The sequence below is a fragment of the Aulonocara sp. 'chitande type north' Nkhata Bay genome, linkage group LG13 (assembly GCF_057382095.1).
Source record: "Aulonocara sp. 'chitande type north' Nkhata Bay isolate Kocher_YH1m ecotype deep benthic linkage group LG13, A_spYH_male_GT1.1, whole genome shotgun sequence".
Classification (NCBI taxonomy): domain Eukaryota; kingdom Metazoa; phylum Chordata; class Actinopteri; order Cichliformes; family Cichlidae; genus Aulonocara; species Aulonocara sp. 'chitande type north' Nkhata Bay.
The window spans coordinates 33,115,225-33,141,005 of record NC_141356.1 but is presented as its reverse complement, the minus strand read 5'-3'; the positions used below and the strand labels follow the sequence as shown (position 1 = coordinate 33,141,005).

Sequence of the window (25,781 nt, the reverse complement as noted above, 5' to 3'; positions counted from 1 at the left end):
TCTGCAGTGTAGATGGTGAAGAGGAACGGAGCCAGAACCGTTCCCTGTGGGGCCCCCGTACTGCAGACGACCCTGTCCGACACACAGCCCTGAGTCCTCACATACTGTGGTCGGTCGGTGAGGTAGTCCAGGATCCAGGTAGTGAGGTGATGGTCCACTCCAGAGTTCACCAGCTTGTCCTTTAGAACCGAGGGAAGAATAGTGTTGAAGGCACTGGAGAAATCAAAGAACATGATTCTCACAGTGCTTCCAGCGGTCTCCAGGTGAGCGAGGGAACGATGTAGGAGGTGAATGACGGCATCATCCGCTCCAATGCCAGGCTGGTAGGCAAACTGAAGTGGGTCCAGTGATGAGCTTATTAGGCGCCGAAGCTGAGCCAGGACCAACCGCTCCAGGGTCTTCATCAGGTGGGATGTCAGAGCCACCGGCCTGTAGCTGTTGAGGTCCTTGGGGCGTGAAGTCTTTGGCACTGGTACAACACAGGAGGTTTTCCAGAGCTGTGGGACTCTTCCCAACCTCAGGCTCAGGTTGAAGAGGTGCTCCATCACCCCACACAGTTGGTCCGCGCAGGACCTGACGACCCTCGAGCTGATGCCATCTGGACCCGCTGCCTTCTTGCCATTAATCCTCCTCAGTTCCCTCCTAACCTGGGTGGTTGAGAGAGACAGGCTGGAGCCTTGTGTTGAGTGTGTATTGGATGCTGCAGTTGGGGGTGGGGGGGAGTGAGCAGGGTGAATAGAGGAGGTGTGAAGTGTCTGAGGTGGAACAGCAGCAGTGGGGGTGGGTGAGTCTGCAGCCGATGTTGTAGACTGCCTCATGGCTGAGTCAAATCTGTTGAAGAAATGATTCAGTTCATTTGCCCACCTCACATCCCTCCCAGGCAGAGAGTTCTGCTGTTTGTGGCCCGAGATGGTTCTGAGGCCTCTCCAGACTTCACCAACGTTGTTTTGTTGAAGCTGGTTCTCCAAATTAACTTCTAGTTACTTAGTGGAATATTCGCTTCTATTCTATTCTCTCGCTCTCTGCGCGGTTGTGTAAAACCTTTTCAGTGCTCAGTATAAATTAACAGTTGGTGCGTTAACGCAGATTTCAGGCGTTTGTTGTTGCAGTTCTCTTCTCCTCTAGCAGGTGTCACTGATTCACTCTGTCCCCTGTTGCACCACAGAAGAAGAGGAAGTGCGTTAACAGCGGAAGAAAAGGAAGTTCGGCTCTCAACTCAAAGTTAAAACATTATCGATTAGAGATCGGAGCGGGAGAAGGATCTATTGGTCAGTGATCGGAGGTGAGTTTCGGGAGGAGCTCGCTTCTGCTTTTATACGTTGTGTCTCTTCCTTAGCTTTTCCGTGCTAACATTTAGCATCAGGAACTTCCTGTTTGTCGATACCAAAACTGAGTAATAGACCAGTCAATAATATGATGGCAAACTGACGAATGGTGGGCAATAATCGATGCTCTGCGGATTGACGTGGGTTGATAATCGATTAATTAGGAATTACAGGTCAGCCTGAGCTGAACTCAGTAACTGATCAATTACTCATCACCGGAACTCATCACTGATCAATAAGACCAGACAGGGAATAGTTTGCCAGTTTATTAAACTTCAGTGTGATTGGACTGTGATCAATAAAACCCCTATCAGTGCAGTGTGAAAAGACCTGATCAATAAACTTTAACCCGAATCCAATCAGACCGATTGGAGGGTCACATCTGCTGTCTTCAGCCCGCCCTGTGAAACAAGTAACGACGAAGACGTCGTTTCTCAAAAAAGCTCCAATTTATTCGTTAGATTAAACACAAGAAGTAACACATCCGAATCATTTATTTATTGTAGAAGAAGAGCATTATGGGCAAGGGCTAAGTATGGATGGAGAGCGGCGTTATTTATGCTGAAATAAAGAAGATGTATAACAGAGCGCTCACTGTGAACGATTGAACTGCGAGCATTTTAAAACTGACCTTACAGCTGCTACAAAAACATTTTAATAAACGATGTTAAAATAGAAAAGTCCACGTCCGCCTGCAGCCTCGCTCGGCTCTGCTCGTCAGGCCTGAAAGCGTCTGATTGGCTGCTCTGCCCTCATTGCATCCACGACCCGTTCAGCTGCGATAAGTCTGCTAACTGTACGTTAATGGTAACAGATGGCCAATGTGATTATGGGGTCACTGCTAACAGTTAAACAGCTAATGCTAACATGTACGCCGACCAAGTTAACGTTTGTGTGACTGTTTAATACTTCAGTGTTGTTGAAACGGGAGCTTTACTGACATCTGAACTTCCTCTTAAAGTGTTGTTCAGTGTGACGAACTGTGTCGACTTCAGCTGTTAGTGGGTGGGAGCTGTGTGTGACACTGGTATTGATTTCACTGCGTGTTGTGCTCGTATAACTATGCATGTGACAAATAAAGAATCTTGATACTGTTGTAAACCTTTATTCTGAAAGCATCTAACTTCCCGTTAAGCCAAAATATCTCTGACCCCTGACCTTAACCACTTACGTCTGAAAACTCGTCACCTGACTGTCAGCTGTCCACACAGCCTGGACCAGGGGTCCGTTCTTCGTACCTCGCTAAGTAAGTTAGCTGGATTTGATTGTTGACGATTTCGCGTGATCTTGGATCGTTCGGTTCTCCGAAGCTCATCCGGGACTTGCTGTCATAGCAACAGATCCGTAAGCATAAACCTGCTTGGGAGCAGGCTTACTTTATGTAAACAGGATTAGATCGCGCCCACTCAGGTATGTCCGCTTCATTTATACATATTATCAATGTAACTAAAGATAATGCAGTACTTGATCCTTTTATTGATTTCATACAGATACATACTATTAATCATTCTATGTCATGTATTTGATTATTTCAGATGTAATTCATATTTTAGAGTAGTAATAGTAAATTACTTCATGTAATGAAGATGAGAGACCACGGCTATAAAAGCGAAGGTGGATTTGGGAAGCCTGTCGCAGCCATGTCCTGTCCGTATACGCGAGCCACCCATTGCGGAAGGTGCAAGATTGATAAGGAGAGTTTTCAGAATTCAGCGTATATTGCGGGATAGACAAGCTCCTTTAGCTCAGCGCGACAGTGTGCTCATAGAGAGATATCGATTTTCCCTTGAGGGTATTATTCACTTAACCAACTTGTTGACGAAGGGGTGCAGGACCACCACCTGTCTTTTTTTGCTCTGCCCTTGGTTGCTGTTATAAACAAACAGATTATTTCAGGGTCTCTTTGCAAGAGACTAAAAGCAATATAAGTGATAAATATTACCATTCTGTAGAATATTCTTATATTTCACTTTTACTTGTTCCCATGTTCTAGTGGGTCCTGTTGTGGCTCTAATGTGAAAGAGGATATAATGTAATATAATATAATATAATCTACCCTACCGCCTACTGGTGTTGGCCAGAGGGGCCGATGGCGCGATATGGCAGCCTGGCTTCTGTCAGTCTGCCCCAGGGCAGCTGTGGCTACAACTGTAGCTGCCTCCACCAGTGTGTGAATGTGAGAGTGACTGGATAGTGGCATTGTAAATCGCTTTGGGTGCCTTGAAAAGCGCTATAAGATAAGATAAGATAAGATAAGCTTTATTAGTCCCACACGTGGGAAATTTGTTTTGTCACAGCAGGAAGTGGACAGTGCAAAAGTTATGAGGCAAAAATTAGAATACAATAAGAATAAATACAGTACACAACTGTACAGAATAGAATAAAATACTATATACAGTAGAATACAATAAAATAAATATACAATAAGATAAAAATAGAATACAAATACAAATACTATATACAACTGAGTAAAAATACAACGATGACAGAAAGGATTATTGCATATGTATGGATGTGTGTGCTTGATCAGTTAAAGTCTTTATTATGGAGTCTGACAGCAGTGGGGAGGAAAGACCTGCGAAATCTCTCCGTCCCACACCGTGGGTGCCGCAGTCTCCCACTGAAGGAGCTGCTCAGTGCTGTCACAGTCTGCTGCATGGGGTGGGAGATGTAAATCCACTCCATTATTATTGTTATTATTAAATTACTTACGAGTTTAATTTGTCAGCAACTTTCTGCCAGCCCTCTCTCCTTGCTTTTGCAGCCTTTGCAGTGTTCCCTTGCGTTTTAATTAAACTCTGAAACTCCTGAAATCCCTCAATCAAGAGTTCTTGCTCTGCTACTGAAAAATACTGAGCGCGCTCCTTCGACATTTTCACCGACCAATCAAAGGGTTGCCGATCAATGTTTCTACTATCGATGCGTAGCCCCTGTTAAGCCACCCAGTGATCTCACATTACTTCATCCAGCTATACTAATCGTCAACAACAGGTGTGTTCGGAGAACCGGAATAGCGAGCTCAAAGTTAGCGCGATGATTTGATCTTGGATGTAGTAAGCGAGGTACGAAGAACGGACCCCAGGTGAATAGCAGTGATGGCACATCTGTGCGTGGGTCAGTGTGGCGCTCTGACTGATGATGTTAAATTCTTTGATGTAACCTGACAGTCACATGTCGCATCTGCAGTGAGCTCCTTACATGAAACTATTTTCTGTTTGAGTAAACTATGACAGACTCTGTTTCCTGTTTTCTCAGAACTTCAGCGCATCACTTCCTGTTTGGTTATAGTGTGTGGATTCTTTCTCAGATGTATTACTATCGCTATGAGAATGCTGAGATCAACTGCTGCTACAAATACCTGATGTTCAGCTACAATATTATCTTCTGGGTGAGTTTCACACATCTATCACCTGTTCCTCTTGTCTGACCTCAATGGCATGATGCCGTTTGTTTTCCATGACAAAAAGATAAAAAAAAAAAAAAAAATGAAGTAGTAGAAGGTACATGAGTATGGGAGACCATTGCCCCCTGCTGGCAGCATGCAGATACAGCAGAGGTTCTGCACACACCAGAACAGAACAATAACAAGAGAACAGAGCTAAAGAGATTTCCTGTGTCTGTGCTGTTTCCTGTACAGACTTTCACTGAGCTAAACTAGACACTCTGTTTCCTGTCTGCCCATGGGTGACAGGAAGTGAGGTCACTCGCTTCCTGTTTAGAGGAAGTGTGGGGTTAACAGATGAGATTGTGTGAGGTTCAGTCTGTCCAACACTTCTTGTCTGTGACATGTTTATATGAGTTTGGCTGACTGCAGCAGACCAACCAATCAGACACTGTGTGGTCACATGTAAAACATCTGGAATTAATTCAGCAGGGTGGGATCGGTCTAAACGTTGGTCAGTTGAGTCTTGTTTCCGTGGCTCTGTTTAATTGCTGGTGTGTCTGTGTTGCAGCTGGCTGGCATTGCCTTCATTGCAGCAGGTTTCTGGGCATGGAGTGAGAAGGTGAGTGACGCTGAGGGGTGTGGTCTCAGTCTTTGTCTTGCTGAGAGCAAGTGTAAGTCTCGCGATGAGTCATCAACAGAGATGGGCAGTAACGCGTTACAAGTAACGTTACAAGTTACAAGTAACGCGTTACTGTAATCTGATTACTTTTTTCAAGTAACGAGTAAAGTAAGGGATTACTATTGCAAAATCGGTAATTAGATTACCGTTACTTTCCCGTAGGAACGCTGCGTTACTGCGTTACTAAAACCGTGATTTTTTTGCGAGAATGTCTCATGACAGTGACGTAAGCAAGTGCGACGTTGGTGACAACAGCTGTGTGCAGATCAACAATGGATCATATATCGAGTGCGGAGAGAGTATGAGCGTGCAGCGTTTAAAGCGTGGAAGTACTGACCTTACTTTGAGTTTGATCCCATAAAAAGTGACAAAACCATTAGCATCCGTTGTGCGTGGGAAGAAAACTTTTTACAGCGAAAAAAACCGCTAAACTTCCAAGCAAGCACCGAGTGCGCAACGAGGTAATGGGAAACTCGCGGATTCTTCCACTGACCGCGGCACACCTGCACCAGGGTAAACCTCCACCTACCCCACTCCTGCTTTACAGGTGAAAATAGAGCAACAGGACCGCTGAGTCTTTGACTTTATTTATTGTCTGTTGTGTTTTACTTGCATCTATTTGAAAGACTGAGTGTAAACACAAAAATATTTTATTTTATGTGCTGGAATGTGCAGAAAATAGGTTTAAATGTTAAACTAATTTATTCAAGTCAAAGAATGTTGCAGATAATTTAATGTTTGCTTGATGCATAAAGTTAAAAGATTAAAACTGATAAAACAAGTTTAAAAAAAGAGACTTTTCCATTTGATTACATTTGTATGATGGATTATGCAGAAAAAGTAGAATGGGGCTGAAAGATCTATCGCTTTATCACCTGTTCAGGTTGTAAATCGTGTTTTTAAAAAGTAACTAAGTAATTAATTACTTTTGAAAATAAGTAATCAGTAAAGTAACCGGATTACTTTTTTGGGGGAGTAATCAGTAATTAGTTACTGATTACTTTTTTCAAGTAACTTGACCAACACTGGTCATCAACACATGAAAACTTTAAGTCTAGGCTGTTTCTACTGAAATGACTTAGACCACAGTTTGTTTTCTCAAACTGCAAGCTTTTAGATGACAATGCGAAGAACAGCTGATCAACGGCTTTGACTTTTAGGTGTCGGGGGTTGGTTTTGCCTGTTTCCACGCCGACCAATCCTGTAATAACAGGTGACTCCATCTAGATCAGGGGTGGGGAACTCCAGGCCTCAAGGCTCAGTGTCCTGCAGGTTTAGACGTGTCTGCTGATTCAAATGGTTAAATGACCTCCTCAACATGTCTTGAAATTCTCCAGAACCCTGGTAATGAATTCGTCATTTGATTCAGGTGCGTTGACTGAAGGTGATGTCTAAAACCTGCAGGACACCGGCCCTCGAGGCCCTGATTTACAGCCATCTTCACAAACATTTTCCTGCTGTGACCAAAACTCGGCTGGAGCACCAAATTTGATTCATAGTTTGGGGAAAAACAAAAAACGATTTCACCACGGTCAGCTGAAACCACTTTGCTGTGATGGTTGCTGCAGACTACATGAGGCTTTCTCTGCTGGTTCACAGGGAGTGCTGATGGACCTAACCCAGGTAACCCGGGTGCACGGGTTCGACCCAGTTTGGTTGGTTCTGGCAGTTGGTGGCATCACCTTCGTCCTGGGGTTTGCTGGCTGCGTGGGAGCGCTGAGGGAAAACATCTGTCTGCTGAAGTTTGTACGTGAACACATTTTAAGCTGGAAACTTCCTGCTGTGCATCAGATTTTCAATGTTGAAATGTTCTGTGTGGTTCTTGTGATCAGTTCTCAGGTGTGATTGGCTTGATCTTCTTCCTGGAGCTGACGGCGGCAGTGCTGGTGGTGGTTTTCCAAAGTCAGGTCAGAGCATGGATCAACGAGTTCTTCCTGGAAAACATCAAGGGGTACAGAGACGACATCGACCTGCAGAACCTCATCGACTCTGTGCAGAGGATGGTAAAACATCTGTTCCCTTTAGTACCGGGGAAAAAACCTTGAGAACTATTTCTTTATAGAGGAACTTTCAGCTTTTAGTTCTTTGGGGTCTTACCTTTGGAACTATTCTCACGCAGAACGCCTGCTGTGGCGCTCAGACCCCGCAGGACTGGAACCAGAACGTGTACTTCAGCTGCGACGAGAATAACCGTAGCAGAGAGAAGTGCGGCGTTCCGTTCTCCTGCTGCATCCAAGATCCTGCTGTGAGTTGATCAATAATCAGTTCTGATCGGTGCAGGAAATCAAACCGTTAACCTGCCATCTGTTTCAGGACTTGGTGATGAACACTCAGTGTGGCTATGACGTGAGGCGCAACCAGGTGAGGTCACTTCCTGTGGTGTCATTTAACACCTGCTGGACAGGTGAGCAGATATAACATGAGGCCGATGTGGCATCCCAGCTGCTGACAGAGGAATAGACTTGTATAAATAAGTTGCATGTTCCATTGAGAACCTCACAGCCTAACGTTCTCTGATGTTCTCGGGTTCCTGTGCAGTCAGAGTGGAGTAAGCATATCTACACCAAAGGCTGCATTGCGGCGTTGGAGGACTGGTTGCCGAGAAATCTGTACACGGTGGCCATCGTCTTCGTAGTCATCTCCCTGCTGCAGGTAAGCAAACATCTTTTACTCTGTGAGAAGGCTCAGGGTTTTATCAGCGTCAGAACTTTGACCTGATAAGTTCCCACTGCTGGAGGCTTCCTGAACAACTTTCACATCCTTTGGAGGTTTGCAGCAGGCGATTCATTCACCTGGCTGTTTTTCTCGACGTTCTGAAGTGTCACAGATGGCTTTCAGGTAGATTGGCGAGATCCAAAGGGCCCCAAAACACAAATTGCTGTTTGTGCGAATATCCACATATGTGTGGTTCAGGTGTCTGACAGAGCAACCCAACCCTCATAAACTCCTATTTTATTCACAAAAGAACAGAAAACCATCAAACTGAGAAAATCATTTCACCGTTTCGACAATATCTGGTCTGTGAGCTGAGCAGTCTCTCTCGCTCTGCTTCGTCCTGTTGTTGGTATAAAAGCTCTGGACTGCAGTCGGGCAGGTTCAGCAGCCGGACTCTTCTTCTGCAGAGCCGTGCTGCTTGAATAGATGCAGTTTAGCATGGTCCTGATCGGACATGAAGGCCTTCCTGAAGAACGCATCTGGACAGAGCAGATGTGGCTCTAGAACCGGTTTGTACTTTTCTGCACTGATGGAGCCTTTCCAGATGTGCAGGGTGACTGGTTTCCATCTCAGAATTATGTCGGTTTTTAACGCAGTGCTGCCTGAGGATCAGTCATCAGCCTCATCCCTCCAGGGAGGCCTCCAGGGTATTTTGATGAAGTCATGTTCTGTAGATGATTAGATGTTCACAGTGATGTGTAGTTTTCACAGTGGGCAAGCTCTGCCTCTCTAATATGCTCTTTACGTAACTTTCTTACTTTAAATGAAAAGAAGACAGAAATTATTGTTTTTGATAGAAATATGCCTCTGGGACAACTGACTGGCACATTCGGGCCTGTTGCTAACCACCTCACTGATGCTGCTAGGAATCTTGGAGTTTTCATGGATAGCTCCTTCAAACTAGATAAACAGGTCTCTACTGTAAATGGTAAATGGCCTGTATTTATATAGCGCTTTACTAGTCCCTAAGGACCCCAAAGCGCTTTACATATCCAGTCATCCACCCATTCACACACACATTCACACACTGGTGATGGCAGCTACATTGTAGCCACAGCCACCCTGGGGCGCACTGACAGAGGTGAGGCTGCCGGACACTGGCGCCACCGGGCCCTCTGACCACCACCAGTAGGCAGTGGGTGAAGTGTCTTGCCCAAGGACACAACGACCGAGACTGTCCAAGCCGGGGCTCGAACCGGCAACCTTCCGATTACAAGGCGAACTCCCAACTCTTGAGCCACAATCGCTTACTGTGGTAAAAACCAGCTTTCACCAACTACGCCTAATTTCTAAGGCTAAACCTTACATACCTCACAAAGATCTGGAGAAACTCATTCATGCTTTCATCACTTCAAGACTGGATTATTGTAATTCTCTCTACTTGGGCCTACAATCTTCTCTTCTTCAGCGTTTGCAGCTGGTCCAAAATGCCGCAGCACGTCTCTTGACTGGCACTAGAAAGTACGATTCTATCACCCCTGTTCTGGCAAATTTACACTGGCTTCCTATTAAATACCAAATTGATTTTAAAATTTTATTGTTTACTTATAAAATTCTAAACAATATGGCACCTGACTACCTAGCTGATCTCCTCTGTCTGTATAGCCCTCAGAGAGCACTAAGATCATCGGGCCAGCTGCTCTTAGTGCAACCTAGGTCTCGGCTGAAGACCAGAGGAGACCGTGCCTTTGCCGTTGCTGCACCCAGGTTATGGAATACTCTTCCTCTTCATATTCGCGCATCAGATTCCATTCAGTCTTTTAAATCACGTTTAAAAACGTATTTGTTTAACCTGGCATTCAAGGCGAATTAGGGTAATTTACATCTGGCTTTGCATTTAGATTATGTAATTATTTTATATTTCATTTATAGCTGAAATTTATATTTTATATTGTGATTTTTATTTTTTTTATCTGTATCATGATTTTACTGGAAAGCACTTTGGTGTACTTCGGTCTTTAAAAATGTGCTATATAAATAAATTTTGATTGATTGATATACCCGATCATGTGACCCACCTGCTGAAAATTATCATGATTATCTGTTAAATGTTCCTCCAGCTGTTTCTCTTTAGAACTTTTTAAAGATGTGTGGCTTCCATCAAATTCAGAACAAGCTCGTGTTGGTCTAAAAGCTGAAATTGTTCTCTCAGTTAACTCAGGACTTTTGGACTTTAGAAAGTCGTGGTCAGGTGAGTGCGATTCTACCTGCAGGGATTTAGATAAAGAAGAAGAAGAACAGGTGGAAATGTGGCTTCTCCAGTGGTTCCAGCTGTCAGGTGTGTGTGTTAGGTGCTTGTAATGACCTGAGCCCACCTCTGCTGTCACAGCTAAACGATCCCACAGAGTCCACTCAGCCGTCTCTGCTCTCACCTGCTCACTCTGTTAGATTCACTCCTCATCAGGTGTATTTCTTTACAACACCTGTGTTTATAATCTGTTATAAACTCACCTGCACAACTTGTGCTTTCATCAGCTCATCTGAACTCTGGTGGTACTTTGAAGTAGTGCTATCTGTGTACCTGTCTGCCTGAGTACTTACTGGCTGATGTGTCTCTGAGCAGATGGTGGGGATCTACCTGGCCAGGAATCTGATCGCCGACATCGAGAAGGTTAAATTCAGCTACTGAAGCCTGCAAGGGGAGGGTGGGGAGCTTACACCAGGTGTTACAGGACCAACTTTCTTCAGATGTGCCTTCTTCTTCCTCTTCCTCCTCTGATGTCATTGCCATCGTAACTGAAACAAGGCATTCTGTTGTAAACTGGGAACGTACAACAGCACGGAAGCCACTTTCTGTTTGTGTATTTTGTTTTGTTTTTTTGCTTGTTCGGGGTCATGTGACGAAGTTCCACCCTAGGCTGCTTCGATGAATGTTTAGAAACCAATGTGACCTTTGACCTACCGACTTTACCGCTTAGTGCTTCCTAGAACAGAGTTCAGGTTCTCTGCGGGCGGTCCGAGGATCACCAGTACTTAACCTCCATCAATCGGCTGATAATTTTCTGAATAAACAACTTCCGGTCTGTGACATCAAATGTGATGTCATCACAGAAGGCTGAAGACAAACCTGGGTAGTACCACAAAAGAAGAAGCCTTAAATTCAAACTGTTCCTGTAAAGGTGATCGTGTGATTAAGTCAGCCGTTAGTAACACTGGACTGCTGTTAACAAGCTTTGAATACATAAAGTTTTGTTGAAATAAAGATTTCAGGACTTTTATTGTTGAAACTTCCTACTTTTGTTTCCTGTTTAAAGGCATTTATTCTGAAGTAGTGTCTAATAAAGTGAATTTTTACCTTTTTGTATTTGCCAGAATAAAAATTTGTTTTGTTTATTTTGTCCTGATCAATTATTGATTGCCAAGTTTCCACAAGACAAAACTGATTGATTTGATAAAAAAAAAAAAACCCGGCTAATTGAGTAAAAGGTCACAAATTGGATGAATCTGTAAGACAGGAATTTACAACATATCTGTGACTGACTGGTTCCTTAAAGTAAAACCAATAAAATCTGAGTTTGTTAACCCCGAGATGAGGAAAACTAGTTTTCTGTTCCAGAAAGACCATTAAAGCTAACTGAGTCAGTTGCCATGGTAACAGATTCTCTGACCCTCCCCTCCTGCTGCACCTGAACCAAGTGACTGATACTCTGACTCATAAAGTAAAATCTGTCAAAGCTCAGAGGAGAGAAGTAATCTGCAGGTGTTCATGTTTGTAGAAAAGCTAAATCCCAGACTGATGTTAGTTTGCTGCTTTGTTTACAGTCATTCAGTCGTCAATATATCAGGATGGAGGCAGTGATGATGTCACAGATCAGGATCAAATCTGTAGCCTCCATCTTCACTCTGTGTACAGTGATGACGTCACTGCATCTTACACACTGATCAATCATCTCTTATTATAATCTGTGTTTAATCATTTTTATCCAGTAATGGTAATGCTATAGGTAACTAATATCAGGCCCATCAGCAGGCTGAGTGTGTTTAGATCTTTAGTTTGTGTTTCCGTACGTTTTGTCTCAAACATAAGGGTTAGGCTTAGATTTCACATGTAAAATTAGGATTGCATTGTACGTGAACGATGACAAAGGCCTGTTGTATTCTATTCTGTTTTTAAGCTGGGGAAATCATGACAGCAGTTTGGGATGACCAGTTCATCCCAAACCAGCTTGATGGGGTTTAAGTCTGGAGACTGTGCTGGACACTCCATGTTTACAAGCTCACCATCTTGTTCTTTTTTCCTGAGGTAGTTTTGGCACAGCCTGGTCTTGTGTTTTAGGTCATTATGTTGCTGTAGGATGAACCCCTGACCAACTAGGTGCATACCAGAGGGTACTGCATGGCACTGCAGAATGCCGTGGTAGTCACTGACCCTGGATCAGCAAACAGCCCGAGACCATCACACTTCCTCCTCCATGTTTGACAGTCGATGCCACACACTGTGGAACCGTCTTTTCATCTTCTCCACGGCGTACAAAGATCCTGTGTGAAGAACCAAAGAGTTCAAATGTTGATTCCTCCATAATAACTTCTTCATGTTGTCCTGTGAGCCGCCTATCAAGCTGTTAACGCTCCGAAACTTGGCCTGTGTTTCAGTTGTGTCTCTGGGTCTGCTAGAACTCTATGGGCTCAAAATGTGGTCATAAATATTTTGTACTTGTAAAAAAGATTTGTATGTGTAAAAAGAATTTGTGTGTGCGTAAAAAAGATTTGTGTGGACTTAGCCAAAAAAAAAAAGTATGAATTTTGACCCTATTTTTCTTCCTTTCATCTGATTGGTCAATGTCATGTCAATCACAAATGTAACAATCCAATCAGAGAACAGATGGGTTTGGCTGTCGAGGGGCGCTTTTTTTGAACTGCAGGTCTTTGAAGGGAATAAATGCCCTTTTACATGCCAACCCAGCGTTTTCCTTCATCACCACTAAGGAAAACAGTCTGTGGTCGTCCGAGTGTGGTGATTTTTGTGTCACAGGTCTACGTGTTTAATACAGGGACTTCCACAGCCTTTTCAACAGCGCTGTGGACCGCGGGGTGGGGGCGGGCAGTGTTTTGGAAATGACAGTCTTCATTACAAAGCTTTCTTCGTTATGAATTAGCATACATGTTTTTATTGAACATTTGAAGAACCAGCAAAAAAACCCAAACTCTTGTAGAGGACATAAAGTCTAGTGATGTGCGATACCACTGATTTCCTTTCCTGAGTATCGATTCTAGAACATAAATGACTGGTATCGGAGGAATCGATATTTCAGTATCGATCCGCACATCACTAATAAAGTCAGAGATAGAAAAGACAAGGAGCAGGTGCATCTAGTACAGGTAGAGCTGCTGCAAAAACCCACAGAGCCCAGCAGCCAGCGCAACAAATTCTGGATCCTTTGCTTTTAGTTAGCAGTTAGCATTAGCAGCACATCCTGCGTCCGATGTGAAAGGACCTTTATGCTGCGCACTGTGACTCACAGCAATGGTCCTGGGTCAGCCCTGACTTTGTGTTAAACTAATCCTAAAGTATTAATGGTATTTCTAACCACTGATATAGCACAACTTTTTCCTTTCAACAGCTGCTGAAAGTTAGGGGACCTAGCTGCTATCGGATATTTATATAGCGATCCTCCAAACTGTATCACCCTTCAAGGACCTGCAGTTCAAAAAAGCGCCCCTCCGGCAGCCAAACCCAGCTGTTCTCTGATTGGATTGTTACATTTGTGATTGACATGACATTGACCAATCAGATGAAAGGAAGAAAAATAGGGTCAAAATTCATACTTTTTTTTTTTTGGCTAAGTCCACACAAATCTTTTTTACAAGTACAAAATATTTATGACCACATTTTGAGCCCATAGACCTCTTCCTGTCAGTTTGTTTCTGAGTGCGAAGGAAACCGTGCTCACTGACACCTTGACTTTCTTTGCAATTTCTCTGTCGGACAGACCTACATTTTTATGATGGTCTGTTGTCTTCCATCGTTAATCACCTTTTTCTCATTATTTCTGTAGCAACACACTACTTTCTGCACTACAATACCGTCCAGCTGATGCTCACAAGGGTATGGTATGGTGTTCCAACACTGCTTTAATGCAGACAGAGGGGGAAGTAATCCAGAAAAGTACATTATTTTCCAGTTTTGGATAACCTTACCTTTTTTAACCTCTGTCAGTTCACCACTCAGCATTTTACCATTTCAAGCTGTTCATTGGAATTGAACAACTTGAAATATGTTTTAAAGATAAACGTCACGGTCAGCGCTGACACGTGCTCCTCTGCATGAACACGGAGCCTCTGCAGCCACCTGATCACAGCTGATTTCTTTAATGTGTTTCACATAAACAGGATGTGAGTCAGTCACGTGGTTCTGACCCGCGACATCTCCGAGATGAATGCTGGAGATCATCATCGCTGCTGTTGGAGGAAGCGGAGTCTTTACTCCGCCCCCTTACCTGGGAGGCTCACTCATTGGCTGAAACTATGTAAGGCGCTCCAGAGACGTTTTATTGATTACCTCCTGTGTGACGTCAGAGCCCTTGTACTTGGGTCGTGTGTGTCACTCACAGGTGCTCAAGAGCACTCTGGCACGGACTCCTGAGCGGGCATGTGATGGCGCGGTGAGCCCGCTGGACGGCGCTGCAGCACCTGAACAGGAAGCAGTGGCTCTGAAACCCGAACCTCCTCAGGCTCCTGCTCCCCCCCACCCCCCGCTCCTCCCGGCGAAGCGCGCGCTGCCAGAGCAGGCGGAGTCGGAAACGCGCATGCTCGTCGGTCCGTCCGTCTGCAGCTCCGCGGCTCATCTCGCTCCTCTCTCGGCCACTTCTGCTCCTTCGGCCCGCAGCGAAGCGGGGGATCTTCGGCCTGTGGACCGGCAGATCCGGCAGGCGGCTCGGCGGGGACAGACGCAGCTCGGCTCGTCTCGGCGGTGAAAACCCGGACGGAGGCCCGCAGTGTGCGCGGAGCCTCCCGCAGGCCTCCGGCCCCACTCCCGCTTTTTCTCCCGGAAAATGGACGGCTTCGCCGGCAGTTTGGGTGAGTCCGGCCGCCGCGCGAGCCCCGAGCGGCGCCCTCTCTCCTGTCCGCGCTGCCGCGGGGTGGCGGGAGCCGCACGCGCCTGTGGCGGCTTTACACGTGTCACTGGTGTATTTATCAGAGAGTATGCACCGCCCCTCCGGCATCTGCAGGGCCACAAAACCAACGGCCTCCTCTGAAGGAGGCTCTGCAGAACCGGACCTCCTGCAGGAGACCTCCTGAGGGGGGGGGTGAGAGCCAAGACGGGCTCAGAAATGTACATTCGGCTTTGTTTCAACCGCAGGGCCGCAAACCACAATTTAGACACCGCACTGTGTGTGTGTGTGTGTGTGTGTGTGTGTGTGTGTACACACACGCGTGGACTCTGATCTGCGGAACAAAGACTCAGGAAATGACTTATTGATTCACTCCTCACACCTCGGTGTGTGTGTGCGCGCGTGCACATGCGTGTTAGAGTTACATACATTTAAGCTCAGCTGTTCAGATTTACTCAGGAAATGAAGTTTAGTGTTTCTTTATTAACATTAAAAACAGTGGAGTTGAACCTTTCAGGGTTTATTTGTTCATGTAACCATGTGTGAACACGGGTGTCCCGTCCACATGCACTGCAGGTTTGGGCGCCATTATTGGTCTTACTCGCTCCTCCTGGGCTCCGTGGGTGCTGGGAGCAGGTCCTGCTGGGTCTGTGTTTCTCTCTCAGTCCAGTCATAGGCCATCTTCCTGCCTTGGCGTTTTCCTGCCTCAGGAAGCTGAAGGAAGGTCAGGAGGATGTGTGCTTCAGTGCAAACACGAAGGCGTCTGCGTTTTGTTGAACATGGCTCTGAAATCCTGAGCGCGATTATTTAGTGTGATTGTGAAAGAATAACAGAGAACTTGGCTCAGAGCTCAAAGCTGCTTTCTGCAGAAGTGCTATGAGGCGCACCTCTGCTAGGGGCGAAAGGAGCACCAAACCACCGCCGAGCCCCACACTTTGAGCACGCTCAGACTGGCTGAGTGTTTCAATAAGAACCATCTTCAAGTTCAGGTTTGAAGGAAGCGCGAAGAAACAATGCGTCTGGTTTAAGTTCATTTTGAAGTGTGTGTCGTGGTGCTGGTGCGAAGGGTGAGCTTTGCTCTCCGTGTCTGGTGTTTTCTGTCATGTGATCTTTGAAGGTCGCACTGTGCTGTAGTTTCCTGGTGAACATCAGTTTCTACCTGCTGCATTGAGGTGGTAAAGTTCATTATTACACTTTTGTTCGATCATCTCAGAGGACGATCGCGCACTGACCTCTGCGCTGCTCCATATTTCTTCTCTAACATTAGAGACGAAATACATTTGTTTCAGAAGCTTTTTCTTTGAGCTCATGTCCAAACCAAACTCTCTGTGCTCGCTCCAGGAGGTTGACCATCCTGCACTCAACCTGGAGCTGATCTCTTTATTTGAAGATGGACGAAGAGCCTCGTGATCATAACCTGAAGCGTACAGGTATTTCCCCAAAAGTTGATTCTGTTCAGCTGGATGTTCTCAGTTCATCTGAACAATGACTGAAACCAGCACCACTGAATGAATGGGCTGGTAGGTCAGTTTATGATCATTAGTATGCAATATGCTCTTCCTTCAGTGGTGCTGGTTTCAGTCTTTGTGCAAATGTCCTGTTTATAAGGTTGGGGAAGCTTGCAGTCAGCTGAGACTGAAGGAGTCACCTGATGATGACGAAACGTTTCTCCCACTGAGAACGTCCAGATGAACAGAATCAACTTTTGGGGAAATACCTGTACGCTTCAGGTTATGATCACGAGGCTCTTCGTCCATCTTCAAATAAACAGATCAGCTGAGTTCGACTGCCCTCCTCCAGGTCGAGTGCAGGACAGTCAGCCTCCTGGAGCAAGCGCAGAGAGTGCGCGTTTGGTTTCGATTAGTAGTCTCTTTTTTTTCTTTGCACAGTTGAGGAGCGTATCAGGTCACATTTCACTGCGTGTTATACCTGTATAACCATGCACGTGACAAATAAAGAATCTTGGATCTTGATTGTATATACACGAGTCTGAGGTCATGGAGCTTTGGGGGGGGGGGGGTCCTAGAGCAGAAGCGTCAGTGTTGATTGGCTGAATCCCAACCCTAACTGAAATGGTCCTCACAGACGTAGATTTTCTGCTTCATTGGAATCCCAAACATGTTCGACCTCCATTTTTCCCACAATGGGTCAGTGTGTTGTTGCTTGGCGTGTCATTCAACGTGCTGCTTTTGCATTGGTGGCTAAGTAGATGAGGCTGGAACTAGGGCCGCTCAATTATGGCAAAAATGATAATCATGATTATTTTCACTGAAATTGAGATCTCGATTATTTGACGATATTTATTTAACAATAACAATGTATTGAATAATGACTTTAAAGATTGTCATAAAATAGTGCAATATATAGTGCAAATACTGATAACAGTGCAAATGTTTGCAATATAAAAATAAATGAAAAATGTAAACATCTATGTTTAGTGAACTTTGCAGTGTTGCTCTGTGGTGCAGCTACACTGTAGCAAAGTTTACACACTGTGTCTACTTGATCCAGTCTGACTCCATGAACCCATAATGCTTCCACACCACTGAAGTTTTTTTTACCTCTCTTTTCAACCAACGGCAGTCACTCTCCTCTCCAAATAACTTCTGCTTTGCTTTCCGAGCTTCCCTCGGGTCCTCTTAATCAGCGGTCCCCAACCCCCGGGCCTCGGACCGGTACCGGTCCGTAGAGGTGGAAATCACCATACATCCCGCGATACGATATTATCACAATACTTAATGCACGATACGATATTATTGCAATTTTTAAAAATATTTTGCAATATTCAGATTCTGTACATGAAGGTAAACTTTATCAATATTCATTTTATCTAATAACAAAGTCTCACACTCAGTCTTTCTCTCATTTCAGTCAGTTTTATTGTTGACAAACTGAACGGTTTGTATTACAGTCTAGTCCAACTTAACTGGATGCAACCATCTGGTACAATTATAGCTATTCTGAACTATGCAATTTATGAAAACTATGCAGCCCCTTCAGCAACTGAAGAATTTGAAAGTAAATTAAAACAAATATAATTTTACATTAAATAAAAAAAGTTTTAAACTTAATTAAAATAAAATAAAATTGAATTAAATAAAAATTTAAAATAAAACATGTCTTAAATTAAAATAAGTAAACGGTCATGTTTATTGCTGCCAAAAAAAAAAGTTAAACACATTTGGGGAGTGAAGGAATGTCAGGATTCTTGCTCAGAAAAAGGATCAACATGCTCTGAAGTCAGAGTTCCAGTCCACGAAAACTTTTTTGTAACAACATATCGATTTCTGCTGTCCCTGTATCGATACATTATTAGCAAACAAAATATCACAATACTACACAGTATTGATTTTTTCCCCCACCCCTACCGGTCCGTGAGTCGTTTGGTACCGGGCCGCGAGAGTTGAGGCTCAGGTGTGAAATGTATAGTTTTCTGGGTTTTTATCGGTTTTCAGCGTTATTTTGTTATTGTTTTTATCGTTTACTCGTTTTTTCTGGGTCTTTTCACGTGTGTTATGAATAAATCTTCTTTTTTTTCCGATACCGGTACTAGTTTTATTTTGTTGCATTTATCCGCGACACCTTAAAGGCCGGTCCGTGAAAATGTTGTCGGGCATAAACCGGTCCGTGGCGCAAAAAAGGTTGGAGACCGCTGCTCTTAATTGTTGTGACACGTGTTCGAAATGCAGAGAGGTGCGCTCGATTTGCCACACAGAGCAGCGCGAGAGTAAAGCACCCAGGGAGGGGCTAATAATCGGCTCAGTCATTTTTAATGATCGTTGAAAGCCCAGATCATAATCGTGATTAAAATTCGATTAATTGAGCAGCCCTAGCTGGAACAGCAATCATGGTGAGATGGTCAACCTGAATTCACAAATCTGACTTTTCTCCCGCTGAAGCTTCGCTCGTGGGTTTTTACAGCGGCCTCCTGCGAGCAGCTCTCCTGCCCCAGTCGCCATTTAAACCAAACCAAACCTTCCTGTTTGCTTTGTGTTCACTTCGTGCTTCCGTGTCCCTGTAGATGACAGTATGTCCGGCGCCAGTGTATCGGACGTCAACGACCGTCTGTCTTCTCTTGAGCTTCGTGTCCAGCAGCAGGAGGACGAGCTGACAGTGATGAAAGCGGCGCTCGCCGACGTCCTTCGTCGCCTTGCTGCCTCTGAGGACTCGGCGGCCTCTGCGAGCAAGAAGCAGCACGGTGGGAAGGGTGAGTGTGTTTGTTAAAACTTTATGTGTGGAGGTGTGAAATTAGCCCGTAAGACTTTTTAATCTGCAGTCTTGTGTCGTGTCCTGCCCCCTGCAGGTGGAGCTGCACTGCGTGAAGCCTACTCCATGTCCTGCATTGCCAACGGAGGCACATCCGCACGTAAGAGAGACTCCACCTCCGTCACCAGGAAGGAGACTGTGTCGTCTGCCGCCAAGAGGTAAAAACGCCGCAACACGTGCAAGCGGATGCCAGGAACACAGATTTATGTCAGGTCACACCTAGGGATGGGTGTCGTTTAGGTTTTATCCGATACCGGTGCCAAACTGGTACTTTTGAAACAGTGTCGGTGCTTTAACGGTGCTTAAACGGTCTGAATGGAGATCACAAACTTTGTCCAAAAACCTCTCATGTTCAGCTGTTTTTTTTTTGTAAAACGATAACAATGTTAGCCTTTTCTGCAGCTATAGGGGATTTATGGTATCACTCTTGGCTGGAAGCAGTGCTTAAACAATGGAAAAAACACAAACTTTGTCCAAAAACCTCTCATGTTTAACTGTTTTCCACTTTTTCTTTGGTCATTTTAGCCTTTTTGGCCAGGGTGAAGGTAGTACCTGCCATCAAACAAGAAGACAGCCGCATGTAACTACGACGGTGTTTGCTAGTTCACCTTACGTGCATTAATGTAATAACGTGGTTAGCCTACTCAACGTAAATTACACACGAACAACATTAAGCTACTCACACAGAGAAGAACAGCTGCTGCTGCCATCATCACCCGTTATCATTTCTGCTACACTGGCAGGGCTAGGGGCCAGGACTCTCCTCTTCGGGTTTTTGGGGGATGTTGCTAACTCCAGGTCGATAACAGGCAACCCACCCACAGTAGATGTGCTCGATATGAGGTCTCGCAGCAAGCTATCAAATACGGTGCTTTTAAAAAACGCTATGCGTCACCAGGTGTTTCATCGGATTTGAGGTGTTACCTCCTTTGACAGTATCAGCTTAAAGCACTTGTTGCAGGCTGCTGAGTTTGCATCTTTTGCTGTGAAGTACAGCCAGACTTTGACCGCTTCGCCTTGGGCGTTTTTAATCTGTAGCTCTGCTCTAAAAGAACGCACACCTGGGCCCGCCTACTATCCTCGGAAAGGTAAAATGATTGGCTAGAATCCAAAGTGTGTGACATCTCAGGGGGAAAAAAAGCACCGAAATGTGCGCTGCTTTTCGGTCTGGTTACTACCGTTTATATCAGATCCGGTGCCATTATGGCCTAACCCTAACCCTAACCGGTACCCATCTCTAGTCACACCACAGTTTATGACGTGACCTGTATGCTTGCTCCAGAGCGCCCGTTCACCTGAAGGTACCTGAAGACTTGCTGATAGATCGAGTCAGTGAGCAGCTGCAGACAACCAATAGAACCAGATTAGAACCTCAATAGAATGCCTGTTTGATCTGTCATCAGTAGAACTACAACAGAACCGTAGTGGAACCAGCAGAACCTCAGCAGGCTGTTTCTCATGCTACTGGTTTTTCCACAGTGGTGCAGACAAGAAGGATGGTCAGCGTTCTCAGATGGCGGAGATCCAGGAACACGAGGAGATCGCTCACCATACAAACCCATCCCCTGTCCCCTTTTCCCCCAACCCACCCCCAACCACTCCCGCTCCCCAGATGCAACAGAGACCACCTGTTTCCTCTGAGAGCAGTAAAGGCCACGCCCCTCCTAAAAGGTTTCATTTTGTGATTTGTCGGTTTGGCTTCACTGCCTGCTTGTGACGTCACTGTTCCGATGTCACTCTATACGTAGCTACTAACCCTGCCTCCCGGGACACACCGTCCTGCTCTGCTCCACCTAAACTCGAATCACCTGACCAGCATGGACAGGTGTTGCTGATCAGCTGATTTGACGTGTATGCTAATAAGTAGGGCTGTTCGATGAAAACGTCTATCATTTCATATTACGCTATCGTTTGTTTCGAGGTGTCGCAAAATAAACTGTTTACAGTTTATTTTTTCATGGTTTTGTTTTTCACTGTAGAATTTCTCTAAGTTCTCTCGTTCTCTTATATTTAATATAACCACACTACGGACAGACTAGCGACTGTTTTTATGCTTTGTCGTTACAACAACGGTAAAACCATCGCGTGGCTCCGCCGTCCGCTTGTTTATTTTCCACGTAAACCTTTCACAATAAAGCTGAAGATCCTGCTGAGATTTTTTAAAATAAACTGAATTACGTGAAATAATATGCAGAGTGTTTACGGACAAGAAGCTAAAAAGAGCCGTCAGGTGCTAAAAAATAAACCTTAGAACACGCCGTGTAATAAATACTCACAAAGAAAATTGTGGCCGTTTCAACTTATGTAACTCTCGACTCCAGGTACACGACACATAGCTGAAAACACTTCACGCAAGTCGAGTTGCCTGAGATTCACAGAATTTACAGAAAATGTAAAAATTTTGTGATAAGTATCGTTGTCGGGATGATAGATGTCTTATATTGAGATATGAGATTTTGGTCATATCACACATCCATACTAATAAGCAGGTAGAAAAAAGTCACGATGAGTTTAAGTTTGCTTTTTATGTTTAAATGGTAGAAAAGTTTTCTGTCTGAGTGCAGATGAGGAACTTAAACCCAGAGACCCTCGGTGCTCTGTGGGATCTTTCAGGTGATACTAGTTTCCAGAGATCTGATTGGTCAGTAGGTGTTCATTTTGTATCTGTTGCTTTCTAATCTCAAAGCGTTCACAAAGCTTTATTCATAACCACAAAGCCTGCTTCTTAGTACTGACCTTTGATTTCTGACGTGGTAAGGACTGTGTGTCTTTCGGAGCAGTGACCTTTGACTCTGCCTGGCTCCTCTTTAGTCTCTGCTGCTTGTTTTAATATGATTACTAATGTGATCTCATCCCAGCTTTATCCCAGGACCTCCTCTTTTTAACTCCTCCTCCTCCTGCAGGCCTCATGCAGCCTGGGTCTTGAGTTTCTGATGTATCCCAGCTCTAACCTCTCTGCGAGTTGTATGTTTGACTTTGTCCCTCTGGCTCTTTGGAGGAGAAGGTGTTTGGTCTCTGACGACTGATTGGTCTGGATCGCCGTCTCATAGAAATTCATTGAAAAAACTAAAAAATCAGATGAGAAACTTCAAAAGTTAAATTTAAAATCCAGGAAAATAAAACTTCAGATCTACAAACGACTCAGAGATTCTTCCTCCTCCTCCTGCTTACAAGCTGAACCCTGATTAGTACTGCAATACTCACTGTGTGCATGTGTGTTCAGGGGCCCCAGCGTGAAGCGGTCCTCAGGGATGGAGCGCTCTCAGAGCAGCACCTGGGACACTTCAGATGAAAACAGGAACAAACTGGTGAAAGCTGCGTCCACCTCCAAACTGCTGGCCAAGGTGGTGAAGAACACAGAGAGGTACAGACGCATAGCCCATGTGCAGTACACACAAAGCGTGCGCGCGGTACAGACGTTGTTTTGTGGACTGTCAGGCCTTCGTGTGTTTATATTGACAAACTGATGGTGAGACTTTGTTTTCTTTCAGGCACAGAGATCCTGTCATGAGCCAAGGTAAACACCACACACATCTTCATCATCATCATCATCGTGTGTAGAAATGGACAGAAAGCCTCGGAGACGTTTCAAAGCGTTCTTGTCTTCGAGGCTGTGCTGCTGCTGTTTGTGTTGTCTGTTGTTGGTTTTTCTCAGTGATCGTGTCTTTGTCTCAAACCAGCCAAAATCTCAACTCGAGAGAAAAACAGCCAAGCTGGTAAGTCGTAACGATCTGTCGGAGCAAGCTAACGGTCTAATGTGCTAGCGGCTGCTGTATGAGCGCTCCCTGTTTCTGCACCAATCGCAGCTCTCTCTCTTGCTCTCTCACACTCTGCTTGATGCTGCCAGTCTCGCTCGCACACCTGCTCTTACTCCTTCAGGCTGTTCAGGTGATGTCATACCTGTGTTTGACTCCCTGACATCATTTACCCCCATATAAGGTGAAAAAGTAATAAAATAAATTTATTCACACTCCCAATCAGACAAATCACCCACCGTGCGCACACACAAACGCGTGCCCGAGCTGCCTCACCTGCACAGCTTTAAAGCCTCAGTTTCTTCATCTGTCTTGCTTTTTTTTTTTTTCTTCTTAAATCAGCAGCACCTTTCAGATCTTGGCCTGTTTCACCTCTGCTAACAACTGTCACACCTGAAAGACAGAACATCTGTAACCAAATCTGCTTCAATGCCGATATTTATTTGCCAAATCAATAAAAACTAGACCCATTAGACTCTGACAGGATTAGCTTTGCAGTTTGGGATTTATGCTTTGGGGTTGGACTGCTGTGCTAGTCTGAGGAATGTCTGTCTAATGTTTCAGAGGGGAATGCTATTAAGATGTTCATGCGTGGTCGACCGATCACCATGTTCATCCCTTCAGACGTGGAGAACTACAACGACATTCGGACCGAACTTCCTCCAGAAAGACTGAAGCTGGCATGGGTGTATCCTTCACCTGGGACACGGGAGTGCTCTTACACTTAGCAGTGATAAATATTGGCCGCTTTGATGAAACAGGTGTTATGCAGTGAAACACTTTTCTGACACTGATGTGTAAAAGCTCAGTGTTTAAATGCAGAATTCCAGGCCAAAATTCAGAGTATTGGAAGTTCAGGAGAGACCACGGGTGTGGCAGGTCAGCGTTATCTGTGTATATCAGTAAAACCAAAGTCTAAGCATCAGCAGGTCACGGCCTTCAGAGATCTTCATGCATCCCTCACCTGCTCTGTTGTGAATGTCACTACATCTCCAGCTGTTGTCCAGGTGTTTCCTTGACTTCGTGCAGGTACGGTTACCGGGGAAGAGACTGCAGAGCAAACATCTACCTCCTTCCAACCGGAGAGATTGTTTACTTCATTGCGTCGGTCGTGGTTCTGTTTAACTACGAGGAGCGGACTCAGAGACATTACCTCGGACACAGCGAGTGCGTCAAATGGTGAGAAAGAGCTCCGTAGTACTTGCTGCTCTCCTATTGGCTGTTTGAGGCGACAGATAAGTGAGCTGCTCTTTTTGTTTCTGTCAGCCTGGCCATCCATCCCGATAAAATCCGGATTGCCACGGGACAGCTCGCAGGAGTCGACAAAGATGGACGGGTGAGAACACATACCACGTTTTTAAGGTCAACTTTCAGACAAAAGGAAAATATAAATACGAGTCGAAAACCGAGGCTAACAGGAGAGCTGCTGATGGATAGAACTTTTTAAATAAATGAATAAAAACAATTAAGACAAGGGTGCTGTCCCTCTCAGGCTCAAGTTCATGTCTGGGACAGCGTCAGTCTGGCCAAGCTCCACGTCATAGGTGAGCTAACGTTTGAACGAGGCGTCGGCTCCCTGGCTTTCTCCAAAGTTGTAAGTATCAGCCAGGTGCACCACGGGAGCTGTAGTTCTCACATACCTGCAGCTCTATGCATCATCAACCTTGCTGTGTCTCTCAGGATTCTGGTCGGCACCTGAGTGTGATTGATGACAGTAACGACCACATGTTAACAGTCTGGGATTGGAAAAAGGAGTCAAAGATAGCAGAGATCAAGGTGAGCCCACGTTTTTGTTACTGCACTGGTTTTTACCGGTTCCAACGTGTTCCACCTGTGCTCAAATGCTGTGTTTTTGCAGACCACCAATGATGTGGTCCTGGTTGTGGAGTTCCACCCAACGGACCAAAACACCATCGTCACCTGCGGGAAGTCCCACATCTTTTTCTGGAGCTGGAATGGGAACGCGCTTGCTCGTAAACAGGGAATCTTTGGGGTGAGTTTCTGCAGTTTAACTGTAACAGTGCTCATCACTGATTAAGCACTCATAGATTCACGATCGGCACCTGTGATTGACAAAAAAAAGACCCATCAAATTTGTTGCCAAACAAGCTGTGCTGAGCTTTGATGGTGGGGAAGAAGATTGCACCGGGGGAGGTCGGTATTTAACACCATATGGTTTAAATGGGACAGACTGACCCTGAGATGGGGGTCTGTAACAGTATGTCAGATTTAAATGCCTTGGTCAGTACTAGCAGCTGCTGTCCAAATAAAGTCTATTTGAAATAAAACCAAAATACAAACTTGCGCTTGGTGTACGTGCAAATACTAGAACGTGTCCAGTTTCGTGTACGAAGGCTTTTAGAACAATGAAAATAAAGATGTTTGCCTGATGCCTGCGCTATCAGCCACACCGATGACGCTGGGTGTCATGACACGCCGTCTCTTGGTTCTGCAATGTTTATCTAAGTGCTGTGTTTGACACTGTGGATCAATCTATTTTATTGGATAGGCTGGAAAATTTTATTGGAGTCACAGGAAATGTTTTATCATGGCTGAGAACCTACCTGTCTGGGAGATGTCAGACTGTTAGTTCTCTCTGAGACC

At 45.0% G+C, this 25,781-nt stretch overlaps 2 protein-coding genes and 1 long non-coding RNA gene across 10 annotated transcripts in view; 2 read left to right on the top strand and 1 right to left on the bottom strand.

Annotated features, from left to right (window-relative positions):
* The first annotated feature begins 1,123 nt into the window (after positions 1-1,123).
* Positions 1,124-11,437, top strand: tspan14 (tetraspanin 14). 6 transcript variants are annotated; one of them, XM_086260073.1, is made up of 9 exons: positions 1,124-1,282; positions 4,581-4,713; positions 5,279-5,329; positions 6,989-7,135; positions 7,222-7,392; positions 7,509-7,634; positions 7,703-7,750; positions 7,928-8,041; positions 10,668-11,437. In XM_086260073.1, exons 2-9 carry the CDS (start codon positions 4,633-4,635, stop codon positions 10,731-10,733), a joined length of 804 nt encoding a protein of 267 aa, XP_086116199.1. In that variant the 5' UTR covers positions 1,124-1,282; positions 4,581-4,632; the 3' UTR covers positions 10,734-11,437. The 6 variants fall into 6 exon arrangements, with proteins under 6 accessions (XP_086116199.1, XP_086116203.1, XP_086116204.1 ...); XM_086260075.1 differs by having other exon boundaries at positions 1,130-1,282; positions 4,633-4,713; XM_086260076.1 differs by lacking the exon at positions 1,124-1,282 and adding an exon at positions 2,516-2,735 and having other exon boundaries at positions 4,633-4,713.
* Positions 10,002-15,175, bottom strand: LOC147316533 (uncharacterized). Its single transcript, XR_015124491.1, has 2 exons — positions 14,604-15,175; positions 10,002-12,583 (listed from the first exon to the last, which is right to left on the bottom strand). It is a non-coding gene; the product is annotated as an uncharacterized LOC147316533 (long non-coding RNA).
* Positions 14,643-25,781, top strand: part of eml4 (EMAP like 4) — a 28,077-nt gene continuing 16,938 nt past the window's right edge. Inside the window, exons 1-13 of one of the 3 annotated variants that reach the window (XM_086260070.1) lie at positions 14,643-15,121; positions 19,178-19,363; positions 19,460-19,580; positions 20,902-21,093; positions 22,646-22,786; positions 22,914-22,939; positions 23,103-23,138; positions 23,742-23,865; positions 24,207-24,356; positions 24,444-24,513; positions 24,670-24,771; positions 24,858-24,953; positions 25,036-25,170. In XM_086260070.1, the coding sequence (XP_086116196.1) occupies positions 15,097-15,121; positions 19,178-19,363; positions 19,460-19,580; positions 20,902-21,093; positions 22,646-22,786; positions 22,914-22,939; positions 23,103-23,138; positions 23,742-23,865; positions 24,207-24,356; positions 24,444-24,513; positions 24,670-24,771; positions 24,858-24,953; positions 25,036-25,170 (1,404 nt within the window). In that variant the 5' untranslated portion in view covers positions 14,643-15,096. The remainder of the gene's footprint in view (positions 15,122-19,177; positions 19,364-19,459; positions 19,581-20,901; positions 21,094-22,645; positions 22,787-22,913; positions 22,940-23,102; positions 23,139-23,741; positions 23,866-24,206; positions 24,357-24,443; positions 24,514-24,669; positions 24,772-24,857; positions 24,954-25,035; positions 25,171-25,781) is intronic. The other 2 variants (XM_086260071.1, XM_086260072.1) reach the window with 2 other exon arrangements.

Bases quoted from the DNA above. Each gene is read 5' to 3' on its own strand.
- tspan14 (XM_086260073.1), top strand. From the start codon at position 4,633: ATGTATTACTATCGCTATGAGAATGCTGAGATCAACTGCTGCTACAAA. The intron at 7,393-7,508 runs GTAAAACATCTG...ATTCTCACGCAG, and splicing joins TCGACTCTGTGCAGAGGATG to AACGCCTGCTGTGGCGCTCA. The intron at 7,751-7,927 runs GTGAGGTCACTT...GTTCCTGTGCAG, and splicing joins ATGACGTGAGGCGCAACCAG to TCAGAGTGGAGTAAGCATAT.